Consider the following 17,022-nt stretch of genomic DNA (forward strand, 5'->3'; position numbering starts at 1 on the left):
GTTCTTTTAGAAGGACCAGCCTTTCAAAATCCTCCCACATCGGCTGGATTTGCAGGACCTCTTGTGGTTAAAGCCCTAACTTGCAGTCCCACGTTTTTCTGGCGGTGGGAGGTGCACCTGTGGCTTTTTCTCCTACAGCTCAGCAGCAGGGAAGGAGAGGCTTTGACTTGAAATGTCAAGCAGCAAAGTTAGTGAAAGGAAAAGCTGTGCTAACTGGCATCTGGAGGCAAACAATAATTTGCAAAATAATAATAAGCAAATAAGGATTAATTTTATAATAATATTTGCAAATATTATTTGGGGTAACACAGTTTTTATAATAATATTTGCAAAATAATAATAAGCCAATAATTCTTCTGTAGATTTAAGCTTATAAAAATAAGTTGTTCTTTTTGGTTGGAGCTCCTGTATCTCAAGCATACCAGCCAAGAACCATGGAATGGAATTGTCTTACAGAGTCACAGAACCACAGAATACTCCCAGCTGGAAGGGACCCAGGTGGATCATCGAGCTCCAGCTCCTGGCCCCGCACAGGACAGCCCCAAGAGTCACACCACGTGCACCATGTGTTATAATGCATCAGAAAATTGCTTTTAAAGGACATAGCCTCACCAATTAATATGGAAAAAAAAAAAAAAAGAAACAAACCCAAAACCATGGGAAGAGATCCTGTGGCACAAGCACTGTGGCCCCATGGCAGGCAGGGAAAGGGGTTTGGGGGCAGTAGCTGTTGTCCCAAAATAGGTTCTTTGACTTGGTATGTGAGAAGCCAATCCACACACAGAGTTGAGGTATTTGATTTATTCACAGTTCTGCACAGAAAAGGGTGCTGGGTGGCAAAGCCACGATGCCAGCACAAAAACTACCAATACTTTTTAATATTTATACATTCTAGTAAACAAAGGCACTAATGCCCACTGGCCAAAAGTTACATAGTTCTCTTATTAATTAGCATTCTATCTTCTGGATATTAATGATTCTGTCACTCTTCTGCTGACTAGTCCCATACTCAGTCTTTCTCTTCTTTGGGGTCAGTGGGTTTCTTGGGTCCGTGACTTGGTGAGACGACAGTCACCATCTCCGCCTGCCAGAATTACATTTTACCCAATTGGAGCTGGTTCAGCACAGTTGCTGAGTTGTCTTTATTAGTTTCTTATCTTTGGGGTCCTGCCAAATGTCCTTGTGGCCCATAAATTCTGCATTCCTTGTGTCCACTATCAGCTGCACATCCTCCTCCCCAGGCTTTGTTAACCTCCTCTGAGGTGGGAGATCACCTTGAGCCCTAAACCTTCACAAGGCAACCCTACCCACAAGTAATTTGCCTTTTTAAAATTCGTCCCGGATGTCGCTCAGCCATCGCCCGCCAGCTGCTGTTTCTCGGGTTAAACCCCCTTCGCTGTTGATTAGGGCTGGAAGCACGCCAAGATCAGACATCACCGAACGTCCTTTCTCTCGGGGATTCCCAGATGTCCCACGTTCTGCACCAGTTAGGGCCAAAAGGGCCAGCGGGGCCGGGCCGTGCCTCCGCGCTTCCCGCCAAAGCTGCGGGGCGGGGCGGGGCGGGGCCCGGCGCGCGGGTTTCGCGCGCGTTTGGCGCGCCGGGCGGCCCGCGCTTCCCGCCGCGGCCATGTCTCGGCAGAGCACCCTGCTCCGCTTCTTCTCCAAGGCCGCCCCGCCGCCGGCGGCCGGCACCGAGCCCCGCAGCGAGCCCCGCAGCGAGCCCCGCCGCGCCTCGGGCGAGCGGAACGGCCTGCAGGCCGCCGGCAGCCCCCCGGGCGGCGCGGGCCGAGCGGCGGCGCGGCGCGGCGAGAAGGGCGCGGGGGGCGGCGCGGCCGCCAAGGCCCCCAGGTACCGGCGGGGACGGGGGAGGCCGCGGGGCGCGGCCCGCGGGAGGGGAGGCGGGACGGAGCTGCGGCCGCCGGCGGTCGGAGCGGGACCCTCGGGGTGTCCGTGTGGTCGCCGCCGCAGTCGCCGGGGTTCCCTGGCTGCGGAGCCCGGGCCCGGCCCGGCCTGTGCTCCCCGCGGGCCCGGGCGGGCGCGACGGTGGGACACCTGCGGGGCCGGGGCCGTGCGGTCGGGTTGTGCTGTTCGGAAGTAGCGTTGTGTTTTAAACTTGCGCTCCGTGCTGTGTCGTAGAATGACACAGCGGGTCGCGCTGGAAGGGGCCACAGTGGGGCATCTGGCCCAGCCTCCCTGCTCGAGCAGCACCATCGCGGAGCACATGGCACAGGACCGTATTCAGACGGCTTTGAATGTCTCCGGTGAGGGGGACTCCACCTCTCTGGCCAGTCAGTTCCAGTGCCCAGTCACACACGCAGTCCAGAAGTTCTTCCTTGTGGTCTGGTGGAACTTTGTGCCCTTTGTCTCATGTCCTAATGCTTGGTATTGCCAAGGAAAGCCTGGCTCCGTCTTCTTGGCACCCCCTCATTTAGCTATTTATACATATTGATGAAGTCCCCTCTCAGCCCTCTCTCCTCGGGGCTGAACAGGCCCAGCTCCCTCAGCCTTTCCTCTGAAGAGAGATGCTCCATTCCCATAATCATCTTTGTTGCCCTCTGCTGGACCCGCTCCAAGAGCTCCATGGGTCTCTTGTGCTGAAGACATGGCAAGCGTGCCACCTATTAGCAAACTGAGTGTCACTGGTTGTTGGGCCACAGCCTGCAAGAGTGTCCCCAGCCATCATCTGTGGGAGTGTGGCAGTGGCTGGGGTGAAATCTGTGGGAAGGAGGAGAGAGCAAATAAAAGCTGCATCAGGTGCTTTGCAGTGCAGGTAGAGTTTTTTATTTATTCATTTTTTTGTAGCCTGAGGGGTTTTTAAGTCTTACTCTTTTCATTAAGTGCCTGGTTGAAAATTAGTTTCTACAGGAAAAGGGCATGAGTGACAGAGCGAGGGGGAATGGCTTTAGACTGAAAGAGAGTAGGTCGAATTAGGTATTAGGAAGAAATTCTTCACTGTGAGGCTGGTGAGCCACTGGCACAGGTTGTCCAGAGAAGCTGTGGATGCCTCATCCCTGGAAGTGTTCAAGGCCAGGCAGGATGGGGCTCTGAGCAACCTGGTCTAGAGAAAGGTGTCCCTGTGTGTGGCAGGGGGCTAGGACTAGGGGATCTTTAGGGTCCCTTTGAACCCAAACCGTCCAGTGATAAACCTCTGTCCCTGTGGGAATCCAGCAGAACTTGGAGGAGCAAATCAAAAAAGTTTAGGACAAGCATTGGTGGGGGTATGGAGGACCTGTGTAATCCAGGTTGCACCCCCGGGAGGCTTCCAAAGACCATCAGAGGGCAGAAGGCTCAGCAGCAGTGTGCAGCGACATTTATGAAGAGAGCTGTTCCAAATGTTTGTGTTCCTTGAACGACACATTTGTTGTCTCTGCAGTGTCTCCTGTGAGTATTCTCCCGGGGACTTGGTGTGGGCCAAGATGGAAGGCTATCCCTGGTGGCCGTGTCTCATATACAACCACCCCACTGAAGGAACAATACTCAGAGGAAAAGGAAAATCCACTCGTGTCCACGTGCAGTTCTTTGATGACAGCCCTACAAGGGGTTGGATCAGTGTTAAATACCTGAAGCCTTATAAAGGTAAGAGATAGAAACAAAACTGCTTGAAATGGAAATATGCCACTTGTTTTGGAATTACAGGCTTGGAATATAGGATGTATTATTCTCCACAGAGAATGAGCAGCAAAAACCAAGAGTAGAATTGAGCAAGCTTTGTGCTTTGTAAGCGACAAGTTTTTGAGGGTTACAGGTACATTTATGTTTATGCAATTATTGAAACATAGAGCATTAAGCCCTTTTGTTTATTGGATTAGAACAACTAATTAAGCAAACTTAAAGCTTGCTAATTTTGGAGATATTTCCTTTATTTCAGTATAAAAATGATGTAAAAGATAAATCCAGTATTTCCACTTTTAGCCCTAATATCCTTAAAAATATTAGGAGTGTCAAACTCAGTTTTTAAGCAGCTGTTTAGGAACTGCAGTATGTCCAGAATTAAAAGGCTAGGCCCAGGATATTGGGTAAATAAAATTAATAAAATTAATTCTGCTGCAGAAGTGTTGCTTCTTAGCAGTGCAGCAGTTTTGTAAATGAAAGATATAACTTGAGAATTGAGTGTTGGTGAGAGCAGTGCTTGTAGTTACAGATCAGAGTTGATGTTTGTCATACTGAAGAAATGGCATGGCTAACTAGTGAAAATCAAATGTAATCAGGAGTTAACGTTTTTTGCATTATAAATCTCACCTTTTTAATAAACATAATCTGTTTTCCCCTTTTTTTCATAATTTTACTGTTGCTGAAAACTAAATCATTAGCTGTAAGCTGTCTTGTTAGTCAGATACTTCATATGTAATATAGTATTTCTGATGCCCCGCAGGATTTGCTTGTGTCACTGAAAAAAACTGAATTTAATTAGTTTCTCCCTTTTTAGAGTCAGAGTTCCATCTCATGATCGTGTGGCCACGTTTTTGTCTCCTCTATACTTCAGTGTACTGCACATCAGCCCTAGTTTTAAAATGAAATGGTAATGTTATTGCCATGAGTGTTAGCATAATTTATTGCAAGTAAATTGGTCCATGGTTATATGTGTCTTTCCCAAAAGTATTTGAAAACAATCAAAATATTCTGAGAGCTTGTAGTTGCACTTAGAAGCAAATACTGCTAAGGGGAATTTGTTTACCAAAAGAAAATCGCCAAAAAGAAGTTTAAGCACAGATACACAGATCCATCACAGGAGAAGTATTGATTTTTCTTCCGATGTTCAGTCGCATTTAATATTAATGCAAAATACTTTTAGACTGCCTCCTTGCATTTGGAAAACCAAAAGGGAAATGTGGATTGTTAATGTGTTGCCATTGTGCGGTAGAAGCAGCTACTTGTAACTCCCTGCTTTGCTACTGCAAACTCGGAGTTGATTGTGAGTAAGGTTGTAGTTTTGAGTTGTTTCTGGGGTGTTTGGTCTCCTCCAAGTCTGCTGCCTTTGTCTGCCGCTGGTTTAGAGCTGAAGCTTCAGTCAGTGACGGGATTGACAAGAGTGGGGAAGAGGATCTGAAATCAGTCAGTGGATTGGTTGGCTTTGGGTTTGTGTTGTGTGCAGGTGGTGGCAGGAGGAGGAGGGCATGGAGCAGTTATTAATAGCCCTAGGCTTTGTTCACTGCCCTGCAGTGTCAGGCTGAGTGGCCAGCATGATTGGCCATCAGCTAATCTGGCTAATGGGCTGGGGCTGGGAGCCTGGCTGCACTTAGAGCAGCAGTTTGGAGGCCAGCAGAGCCTTGAGGTCTGTGCCATAGCTGGCTTGTGCCTAGAAAGTGAAGATAACTCTGGCTGAACTTACCTGCCGTTGCTAAAACAGCCCTGTGGTCTCAGTCAGGTCTGTCTGCTGCTCTGCCAGCGTTAAATTCAGTACTAACTGCAGTCAGTGTGAGTCAGAGCTCAGCCTAGGAGTGCTCACATGTGCTAATGAGTTACAGAAATAGAAGCAATTCTTCAAGTGTTCATGTAGATAGGCATTTCATTTGTGAATGTGTGTTCTTTCCCCGGGGGTGTCAGGATGAAGGAGTGATAGGTTGCTGTATTTAAGATGTGGTGGGAATGAGTGGTAGCAGCACAGAAGTTTACTTACCTGAATATGAATGCTCGTTGTCTGAATACATTTAAAAGTGAACTATGAGCACTGGCTAAATTCTAGACTTAACAAATGATAAGTCTAGCATTTAGCATTTGTTCTTAATAAATCTGTGTTTTTTACAGGTTCATCAGATGGGGAGACGATGAAGGGAGGTATGTTTTACAGCACAAAGCCTGAAATTAAAAGAGCCATGGTGCTGGCAGATGATGCCATGAGCAAAGATAAAACCAAGAGGCTTGAACTGGCAGTATGCAATGAGCCTTCAGACACAGAGGAGGAAGAGGAAGAAATGGAGGTAAAATGTTTCTTAATTGCTGTCATTTTCAGAAATATTGCTAGAACTTAAAAGCTGTGACCTGGAGCTAAGCATGGAATATCCTGCAGTTCTCTGGTACAGTAATCACAGCTTATCTCCTTGTTAATCATGCACATGTATGTATCCATTTGTCTTTTTTTGTACTGCTTCTGTGTTGTCAGGTCATATGCTGGTCTCTCATCTTTTCTAGTTGGAAAGACAAGTCTCTTTGGTGTTCTGTATGGTAAGGACTGACCTCAGAATCTACTTAACTTCTCTGACTCTCTTCACTCATCACCTCCTGGTGACCTACTGTTTCACTGAGAAATGCTTTTTTCTCATGCATCATTTTGTCTTCTCTATCTGCTATTCATAGTCCAAGTTGCCCTAAGTTTGATCTGAAGTTTTAGGGTGTGTTAATGTATAAATTTATCGCTTTATGACTCTTCATCTGAGGCATTAAGTTGAATTTTTGGAGCCCACCCTCATCTTGTGGAGCAGTACTAAAATACCAGTCCTTGCACTGTTAACAGCAGTCTTGGTGGAGTAACTAAAAAGTGATGTTATATTGTGTTGTATTCATGTTGTCTTGATTCAGCTGTTATTTCAGTAGCACCCTATGCCTTGGGATGGATTTCTTTGGAGAGGAATGGTATGAGGAAACTGTCAGTGGGGTGGTGGTTTCTCTTAGCTCATCTACTCAGTCTCCAGTGTGACGGTGCCACTCCAGGCGTTGTGTGCAGTGGCACTTTGTACTCACTACAGTCCCTCCACTGCTGGCTTTCCATTAAAGTTTGAGGCTGAAAAGGCAAATAATGGAGTTGCTTTTCTTTCTCCTACATGTGCCATATTCTTTTTTGTGTAGTTTAAATGCTTTGTTCATCAGCATCACATAAGCACAGTAACGAATGAGTCTCTAAAGAACACAAATAAGAGTAATTATGCCACTGGCCAGTAGCAGTTAGTTATCCAGAAAAAACCTGAGATCTGTTAAGATGGAATTGGCTGTGGCTCTGCTGTCTCTTGCTTGAAGCATCATAAGTACTGCGTTACTGCACATTTTTGCACTTCTTTGTGCAGCAGTATCTTTGTAGCCAGAATGATCTACAGACAAAATAATTTATTTTTCCAGGAGATGAGTGAAAACGCATCAGGCAACAGTGAAGACTGCAATAGTGAGGAGGACGTGAAAAGCAATAAGCGAGTGATGAGCAGGGAAAGAGCTGTAAAAACCAAGAGGAGGAGAGTGTTGGATTCTGACAGTGACCACGATGGCTCTGATGTGGAGTTCAAGCCTGATGGGAAAGAAGCAGCAAGCAGCGAGGACGCCAGTAGTGGGGTGGATGAAAATGAGTCTTCTGACACAGAGACGGAGGCAGAGAGTGTTGCAGAGAGCCCCATAAAAGTCCCTTCTAAACGAAAGAGAAGAGAGGTGAAAAAGCCTGCTAAAAGGAGTAGCTTGGGAAATGAATGTTCTGAGACACCCAAAAGAGCAGCAACAGTCTCTTCAGAAGCCAAGTCTAGGCTGACATCGTTTGCAGCACCTGAAAGTTTTGACTCTCAAGCAAATGCTTGCAGTGGAGGCACTGGTGGCTTCTCAGTGTGGGAGCACGAAAAGCTTGACTGGCTGCAAGAAGGGAAGAGGAGAGATGCGCACAGGAGGCGTCAGGGTGACCCCGATTACGACCCCTGTACGCTGTATGTGCCCGAGGATTACCTCAACAAGTGCACGCCGGGCGTGCGCAGGTGGTGGCAGCTCAAGAGCCAAAACTTTGATGCTGTGATTTGCTACAAGGTCGGAAAGTTCTATGAGCTGTACCACATGGACGCAGTCACTGGCGTCAATGAGCTGGGCCTCATCTTCATGAAGGGCACCTGGGCCCACTCAGGTTTTCCAGAAACTGCGTTTGGCCGATTCTCCGATGTCCTGGTGCAGAAGGGCTACAAGGTGGCGCGCGTGGAGCAGACGGAAACGCCCGAAATGATGGAAGCGCGCTGCAAGTCCGAGGGCCGCTCCACCAAGTTTGACAAGGTGGTGCGCCGGGAGATCTGCAGGATCATCACCAAGGGGACCCAGACCTACAGCGTCATGGACTGCGACCCCTCCGAGAACCACAGCAAGTTCCTGCTGTGCGTGAAGGAGAAGGAGGACTCGGCCGGGACGCGTGTCTACGGGGTCTGCTTCGTCGACACCTCCATGGGGAAGTTCCACGTTGGCCAGTTCCCAGACGACCGCCACTGCTCCAGGTTTAGGACTTTGGTAGCTCACTACACCCCTGTGCAGGTGCTGTTTGAGAAGGGCAACCTGTCTGTGGACACGCAGAAGATACTGAAGGGATCACTTGTTTCTTGCATTCAGGAAGGGCTGACCTCGGGTTCTCAGTTCTGGAATGCATCTAAAACACTAAAAGTCCTTCTTGAGGAAGGATATTTCAAGGAGAAGCAGAATTCTGAAAATGGATGTTCTTTGCCCCCTGTAATCAAATCTCTGACTTCAGAGAGTGACTCCCTGGGATTAACTCCTGGTGAAAACAGTGAATTAGCTTTGTCAGCTCTTGGGGGATGTGTCTTCTATCTCAAAAAATGTCTGATTGATCAGGAGCTGTTATCACAGGCAAACTTCGAGGAATATGTCCCTGTGGATATTGCTACTGCCAAAACCGTGAGTTCCAGTAGTTTGTTTGCCAGAACAGGCCAGCGGATGGTGCTGGATGGAGTCACCCTGATGAACCTGGAAGTCCTGCAGAATGGAACCAATGGAAGCACAGAAGGTACTTTGTTGGAGAGGATCGATTCTTGCTGTACACCGTTCGGGAAGCGACTCCTGAAACAGTGGCTCTGCGCTCCGCTTTGTAACCCTAAATCCATCAATGATCGTTTGGATGCTGTCGAGGACCTCCTGGCAGTGCCAGATAAAATGTCTGAAGTCAGTGAGTACCTCAAGAAACTGCCTGACCTTGAAAGACTGCTCAGCAAAATTCACAGCATTGGGTCACCACTCAAAAGTCAGAACCATCCTGACAGCAGGGCCATCTTCTATGAAGAACTCAAATACAGCAAAAAAAAAATCGCCGACTTTCTGTCTACCCTGGAGGGATTCAAAGTAATGAATGAAATAGTCAAATTCATGGAGGAGTTTGCCAGTGACTTCAAATCCAGAGTCCTGAAGCAGCTGGTCACCTGCAAAGCCAAAAATCCCGATGGCCGCTTCCCAGACCTGAGTGCAGAGCTCACAAGGTGGGACACTGCCTTTGATCACAACCAGGCCCGGAAGACAGGGGTGATCACCCCCAAGCTAGGTTTTGACCCCGATTATGACGGAGCACTAGAGGATATCAGAGGTCTCGAGGAGGATCTTCGGAAGTACCTGGATAAGCAACGCAAGCTGCTTGGGTCCAAATCCGTGCAGTACTGGGGGACAGGCAAGAACCGGTACCAGATGGAAATCCCAGAAAGTGTCGTGTCCCGTAACCTGCCCGAGGAATACGAGCTGAGGTCCAGCAGGAAGGGCTACAAGCGCTACTGGACCAAGGAGATCGAGAAGATGCTGGCTGCGATGGTGAGCGCCGAGGAGCGCCGCGACGCCGCCCTCAAGGACTGCATGAGGCGCCTCTTCTACAACTTCGACAAGAACAGCAAGGACTGGCAGACAGCTGTGGAGTGCATTGCTGTGCTGGGTAAGAGCTCTGCCTCCTCCTGACACGCAGTAAAACTACCCCTTGTGCTGATGAAATCTGATCTGGGGAAGCTCGGTCCAGCTCTTGACTTGTCCTTTGAAAGCTCCTGATTGTGGTAATGGCTTTGAGAATTAACACACTGATTCCCTTCTTTCCTTCCTGTTGCTAAATAGCAGGACAGTTGCTGGGCCTTGTGATGTTTGCAAGCTATTTCTTCATTCCTGTTGCGTGGCTGTAGATGTGCAGCCAAGTGTTTTTCCCAGTTCGGTGTAGCCTGGTGGGCCTCACTGCTTCCAGAGCCTTGTGTGTGGATTAGTAGCTTCTTATTAAATGGAGGTGTAAAAATCTAACCTGCTGGTAAGTTCCTTTCCATCTGAGCAGGATGCTTTCTGGCCATCCTTTAAAAATAAAAGTGCTCAGTGTCAAGCCTTGAAGAAGGTAGTCTACTAAGAAGGCTTCCCCAAATCCTCCTTAAATTTCTGGGATAGAACAATCTCCTGTATTCCCTTCTCAGGACTGGCATACTTCTGTCCTGTGGATTTTCTGCTAAGATGAGGCACTCTGGGATGTCTTTGTTCCAGGGAAAAATGAAAGCACTCTGTGAATGCCACTAGAGCAGAAAAGGGAGGGCAGGCAGGCAGGGAGTGTTGGCTGGGAATGGATTTACTGGGAGAGCTGGGAACAGTCACATCAGCTACACCACAGCTCAGGGCAAGTGCTGAATTGGTTCCCAGCAGAGAGGAATTCAGTGTCCAGGCTCAGCTGTAATGTGTGTACATAAAGCCTCTAATCATGAACAGTCTCATTATGTAGGTGATCAGCTTTCAGAACCTCGGGGCTCAGCTAACTGAGCGGTCTTGTGCTGCTGTTTCCTGCTGGACACACTGAGTTTTAATATTTATACAGTTTTCTCGGGCAACTTTGAAGCAGAATTGGGATTCTTCACAAAGTAATTCACTGTCACTGTCAAAGCTGATTTCCTCCTTGTTCTAAATGAAAAACCAATGCAATAGAGTAGTATTGTATACATGTACTTTTGAAATGAAATTATATGGATTTTAAAGACTTCTGAACTAAAAAACTATAGAGGAGCACTTTCATAATGACATCTGTAGAAATCTGGAAGGAGTGAGGAAAGACACTGTAAATATTCCCACCTTTTACTTGTTCTGGAGTCCTTTTGTGGGTATTTCCCTCATGAGGAAAATGGAGTAAAATAGAAAACTGTTTCTACAAAATTGCTGTTCAATGAGTAAATGAATTCCAGTGTATGAAGAAATTTGAAAGTGTGACTGACTGGAATTTCTCTTAATTTTTTAGATGTCTTGATGTCCCTTGCTCACTACAGTCAAGGTGGTGATGGACCTCTGTGCCGACCTGAAATCCTGCTGCCTGGGGATAATGCTCCTCCCTTCCTGGAACTTAGAAATTCCCGCCATCCGTGCATCACAAAAACTTTCTTTGGGGATGATTTTATTCCCAACGACATCGTGATAGGCATCAAGGATGAAGGCAGCAGCAGTGAGGCCTCCTGTGTGCTGGTAACTGGCCCCAACATGGGTGGCAAATCTACGCTGATGAGACAGGTGATTGTCACGTGTCCCACGGTACCTCTGGGGCTTGGCTAAGGGAATTACAGGGCCTGGCTGTCATGGGTGTCACCGGAGGTCCCAGAAGTGGCCTTCAGGGTGTGCAGCAATTGCACAGGCTGGTAGAAAGTGCTCATGTTCAGAGAGGTTTTCTGCTTTAGGGAGGGGTAAGTTTTATTTGTCCTAGGAGAGCTGGTTGGGAAGAAGTGATAGTTTCTCTTTTTTAAGGGACTTACCCAGGACTTGGCATCAGCTAGTAAAAGATGCTTCTGCAGGTTGAACAAGATGAAACTAGAGATCAGCAGGGAGGTTGCTTTATAAACACTGCTTGCTGTGATAATTTGTGTTTTGAAGGCTTTCAGAGTAGTTCAGTTCTGCCAGAGATGATGCTGCTGCAGCCTGGAGCTGTTAAAGCAGCGGGAAGCTTTATGTACTCCAGTCCCTGTTTTAGGGGAAACACAGCTTCGTGCCCTCGATGTGTGTGTGGAACTGAAACTGCAAGCACGAGTGCCAATGTGCATGTCCCTGTTTGCTGTGCAGGCTGGTCTCCTGGTGGTCATGGCCCAGCTGGGGTGCTACGTGCCCGCGGAAGCCTGCAGGCTCACGCCCATCGACCGCGTGTTCACGCGGCTCGGCGCCTCCGACAGGATCATGGCTGGTGAGTGCCTGACACACAGCTGCACAGAGGGCTGCTGGCACCAACTTTCTGCTCTTGCTTCGAGTGGCAAGCTGGGAAGGGGACAGTATTTCGCAGGGAGAGCTGGTCACTCTTTTGTTGTTCAGAGTGGAGACAGGATTGTACTTGGGCGTTATTTTTTTCATGTGTGCGTTCGATTTTTGACAGGCGCACGGGATCACTTCCTAATGAATTTTAATATTAAAAGCCTAACTCCCAGCTGGATGCAAGTCTGAGGAACATCTTTTTTTAGAATTGATTATATTCTACTCTCACTGATACCTTTTTGTAAGTGTTCTGAAATAGGACAGTGATGTTGGGGCAGCTGTTGCACAGGAGTTGTTTTTGTGCCTTGTAAGGTCTATAGAAGTCCCTTGTTTCAATCAGAATGCTTTATGTTTGAAATCTGATTTCTTCTGGTGAGCAAGAGAGGCAGATGTCCTTCTTGGAAGTAGTAGTTGACAGTTCTTGGAGTATTTTGTTCCTTTAATGGAGAGGAAGACACAAGTGGAGGATGACACGACAAGTGGAATGGTAAAGTCTGCCAGCGGTGATGGGCAAAGTGCCACTGGGCTAGAAAAATAAAATGATTGTTGTGGTAAGAGCAGTATCACTGCTCATTAAGGAGGGCACAGGTTTTCTGTGATCTCTCTGCTGAAAAATATGGGTCAGTGCATATGAAAGGAGTTAAGCCCACTGAACTTGTTGCACAGAAGGAATTTGGAAATTAATCATTCCAAGTTCTTAATTAAAAAAAATATTTACACTTCCCCAAATCAAGGCTTTTCTTCACAGCTAGAGAATGTTATTAAGGCTTTCTTTGCCCAGCTCATCTCCCTTTTGTTTAATTTCAGTACAGGAAGGAATCAAAAGTGTGTGTGGCAGAATACCTAAAGGCTTATGGTAGAGATGAGAAGGGCCCTTCCTTCATGAAGGATGGTCTAGCAAAATGTAGCATTTTCAATTTTTTTTAAATTACCTGAGAACTGTACTTCTGATTTGACATTTCACATTGTGAGGAGGGGTGAACACTGCAAGAAGGAGCTTTGAAATCTGTTCTTGATGCATTTGTTTGCACAGTGTAGATAGGAAAGCAGAGAAGAAGTTGTTCCACGGCAGTCACTTTGTAATGGATGTCAGCAGGACTTTTATGAAGCTAATTTTTTCCGTAATAAAATTTTAGGAGTTTATTTTCTGAATGAATGGTTATTCGTAAATATTGTTTAAAATGTTAAATCCTGGTACTTTCTTTAAATAAGCGCAGAAAATACGGATTGGTGGACGCTGCTTAATAATTCATGTTAGAAAACTTATCTTAGAGCAAAGCAGTGCTCATGCAGCATGTGTACAGGAAATAAAGGCTTGCCTTTAATGGAATAAATTGCATTAATTGCTGCTACTTGTGGTTATTTGTAATGATCTGCACAAAGAACAAGTAAATCCCAACTTCGTAAGTGTGGGTTTATCATGTGGAAGGTTGTGAATAATTGTGTACTTCTGCTCATAATCTGCTAAAACAAATTTCAGGTGTAAATTTCAGGCCTGGTATTATCTGGGTTGCTGAAACTCCCATGAGATCCTTGAGCCTTAGCAGCAGAATATTGCTTTTGTCATACTTCATTCGAGGACAGAACGTACAAATAAAGCCTTTATTATCCAAATAGTTCCCTCCTGACATTGCAACCAAACCAGTAATTCCAGTCTCTCAGTCTTTGATTTTCTGCTTGTTTTTTTTTTACTGGAAAGCCACACATACCCTTTGGCTTGTCCTGTGCATTCAGAGCAAGAAAGGCACAAAAATTCTCCCCATTGTAGCCTTTGTGCCCCACTTTTTGTCCAGCTGTTACTTTTGACTGGTGCTATTGAAAGTAATCAGGTGTGTTGCCCTGAAAACTTAATTAATTGTGCTTGTGCCTGTACCTGTACTCTACAGGAACCAAAACTTGTTTTTTTTCTGGTGAATGGGAACCTGCTGTTTTCACACTGGGAAAAAAGTGTCATGTTTTTGTTCATCTTCAGTTTGCTACTGAGTTTCACTTTAGCTTAACCAAGATTCTAGTGCAGATTAAATGAGGTTTTAGTTGTGGTTCTCAAATCTTTGACTACTTCATGGCTTTTTTTTTTTTTTTGTCATTTCCTTTAAAGGTGAAAGTACCTTCTTTGTTGAATTGAGTGAGACTTCCAGCATTCTGCAGCATGCAACAGTGCATTCCCTTGTTCTCGTGGATGAACTGGGTAATCAGACTATTTTGTAATAGATGAAAGCTAAATCTGAGGGATGAAAGACTGGCTGCAAGGTTTTTGGGCTGTCTGAATGGCAGCCAAGTCCACGGGGCCAGTTTCATCACAGTGATGCTGGTGTTGAACTGGTGTCTCAGCCTCTCCAGCATGACCACATCCTGGGTGCCCTGGGAACTCATCACCACCTCCCACTCCCAGTCATCGGTACTCTATTTCCAGCTGCGGTTTCCTGCTTTTGCTTTGCATAATTACTTGCAGCAAACCTCAGGAGAGCAGAAACATCTTGTTTCTGCAGTGCAGAAGAGGGTGATAGTTATGGGGCCAACAGCCAGGTCACCTTCCCCTGGTGCTGGTGGCTCTCACCCCTCACTGCTGTTTGTTTGTCTTGCACACAGCGGGGAGGGGAACAAACACACTCTGCAAATGCATTGCTGCGTTCATCTGTAGGGTGTCTGTCTCCAGCAGCACGTGAACTGTGGACTGACTTTACTGTGCCCCTTGCGTTCCCGAGTGTGCCAGAGCTGTCCCCTTGTGTCCCCAGGCAGAGGCACGGCCACGTTTGACGGAACAGCCATAGCGAGCGCCGTGGTGCAGGAGCTGGCGGAGAGGATCCGGTGCCGGACGCTGTTCTCCACTCACTACCACTCCCTGGTGGAGGACTATTCCCACAGCGGGGCCGTGCGCCTGGGCCACATGGTACGTGTGCCAGGGTGGGGTTTTCCCTGCTGGCGTTTCTCCTGCTTTTCTGTGCTCTTCTGCCCCGAGAAACGGGTGTTCTGGGAACAGGACCTCATGTCCCACGCGTTTCTTAGGCTGCAGGTCAATACTGCAAACTCTAACTTGTGCTCTTCCCAGGCATGCATGGTTGAAAATGAGAGTGAGGATCCAAGCCAGGAAACAATTACGTTCCTGTACAAGTTCATTGAAGGAGCCTGCCCAAAGAGCTACGGCTTCAACGCGGCAAGACTTGCAGATATTCCAGAGGAAGTCATTCAGAAGGGGCACAGAAAAGCCAAAGAGTTTGAAAAAACAACCATCTCACTGAGAATATTTAGGTAAGGCCCTGGGTTTCTGTATCTAAGTTGCAAATGGCTTATAGGAGCCCATCTTAATATTTGGGCAGTGGCTTTTGCTCAGTTACAGCACGAGGGGCAGTTACAACTACTTCTGTGAACCTGTTGGGAGGGAGGTGCTGTGGGAGGGCAGAGATGATAAGCAGTATCTTGAGCCTTGGGTCACTGTGCCAGTCTGAATTTGCACACACAGGTGCTGGGGGAGTGCCACTGGCAGCCTTTAGACCAGGCCCAGCATCCGTGTCTCCTAAAGCTGTTGCAGGAACGGCAACCTTAAGCTCTGCCCCTCAGTGTCCCTGTCAGTAAAGGTGGTTATTTCCCTCACTCAGGTACCTGTGCCAGGTGCTGGATGGAACAACTTGTGACGCAAACGCGGTTCGGAAACTCTTGGCGATGGTCGACCGGCTTTAGCAACTCGCACAGGTTACGCAAGAAGGTGTGAGCAGACAACATTATGATCTAATAAACTTTATTTTTTAAAAATGACCATTTTTCCATTGTCTTTCCTAGGAAATTAAACCCTTTAATTCATACCTACCCTCTACATAATGGTTATTGAGTACTCCACAATATATTAAGTCTAGATGTTATGGTACATGCATACACTTTCAGGCTGTTGATTACCCACTGTCACCAATACACATAAATGGAAAAAAGCTATGAAACTGTATAGGGCTGTATATATACTTGTCTCAGCTTCATTAGAGCAGGAAATTGCTGTGATTTCCAGCAGGTTATGTAAGTAATGTCCAGACTGTTCAAAAAAAACTATGAACAGAGTAAAAGTACAAGACTGTTTTGAGGAGACTTTCTACTGTGTACTTTAAAACATAGTAAAATTTCTTTCACAAAACTTAGTTACATGGGTACTTTGTTTTATAGTGCATTATAGTCTAGGAAGTCTCATTAAAACACTCGCTTTTCTTTCTTTTGTTAGGGTGGTTTGAGTACAGACTATTGCTGGGGCAGGGGAGGAGATTATTTTAACTTCAGAGGACACCAGAAAAATTGCTGGATATAATTTAAGATTAGTGTTTTCTCTTTCATAGAAAGAAGGTACATACTGGGACATGAGTACAGTTACAGCAAGTCTAGGTGTGCTAACAAAACAGGACACATTCAAGTACAATAAGATTTTTTGCTTGAAATTAGAAACAAACTACATGAGATTAAAGCATTAAATTCGTATTTCTCAATCTGAATAAATGTTAAAAAATCAAAAGAAATGCAGAAGTGCTAGCTCACATTTTTACCATGTTACAAAAGCGATTGGTACCCATGTCCATAAAGGCAGCAACAAAGAATGCTGCTTGTCTACAGAATAGTACTACTGCAAATTGGACTGCGTTTCAATGCTACTTGTAAAAACACCAGCTCTCAGAAGTTGGTATCTGTACAAAATTGCAGCTTATTTTTCTTCACTTCTGTCCCTTCAAAGTCTTTGTTTACACAGTAATGCTAAAACGCCCAGTTCTGTTATCCTGAGTCAACATATTGCCACTTTCTTTTTTGGTAGGTTGAGCTCCATAGTGTCAACACCTCACACATCCGCTTTAATACAGTCTCTTTCTGCAGAAATGGGCAAGTGTAACTTCCTCCAAAAAAAAAGTTTTAATAGTTATGACATTAGAATGGCAGGACTTTCTTTCTGAAAAGGAATTCAGTTGTGCTGCAATGTATTAGATTCTATAGGTGGAGCAGAGTCATATAGTGTATCTGTGTCGTGCGTAGGCTCTCCGGCGAGCGTACAAGGATTGGACAGTGTTCCAGCACCACAGTCACAGAAAAACCTACAACACAGAGAGACAGCTTAGTGGCCATGCCCTCCTGCTCTGGGAGCAGCCCCAC

At 46.4% G+C, this 17,022-nt stretch overlaps 2 protein-coding genes across 4 annotated transcripts in view; one reads left to right on the plus strand and one right to left on the minus strand.

The window, feature by feature from the left end:
- Window positions 1–1,607: 1,607 nt before the first annotated feature.
- On the plus strand, window positions 1,608–15,660 carry MSH6 (mutS homolog 6). Its single transcript, XM_068186533.1, has 10 exons — window positions 1,608–1,848; window positions 3,374–3,576; window positions 5,746–5,918; window positions 7,051–9,595; window positions 10,916–11,181; window positions 11,725–11,842; window positions 14,006–14,095; window positions 14,643–14,797; window positions 14,957–15,156; window positions 15,504–15,660. Exons 1-10 carry the CDS (start codon window positions 1,628–1,630, stop codon window positions 15,583–15,585), a joined length of 4,053 nt encoding a protein of 1,350 aa, XP_068042634.1. The 5' UTR covers window positions 1,608–1,627; the 3' UTR covers window positions 15,586–15,660.
- The window catches only part of FBXO11 (F-box protein 11), a 71,762-nt gene continuing 70,366 nt past the window's right edge, over window positions 15,627–17,022 (minus strand). For all 3 annotated transcript variants that reach the window (XM_068186535.1, XM_068186534.1, XM_068186536.1), the window contains exon 23: window positions 15,627–16,964. In XM_068186535.1, coding sequence (XP_068042636.1) covers window positions 16,835–16,964 — 130 coding nt within the window. In that variant the 3' untranslated portion in view covers window positions 15,627–16,834. The remainder of the gene's footprint in view (window positions 16,965–17,022) is intronic.

This window comes from Anomalospiza imberbis, chromosome 3, assembly GCF_031753505.1.
Source record: "Anomalospiza imberbis isolate Cuckoo-Finch-1a 21T00152 chromosome 3, ASM3175350v1, whole genome shotgun sequence".
Taxonomy (NCBI): Eukaryota; Metazoa; Chordata; class Aves; order Passeriformes; family Viduidae; genus Anomalospiza; species Anomalospiza imberbis.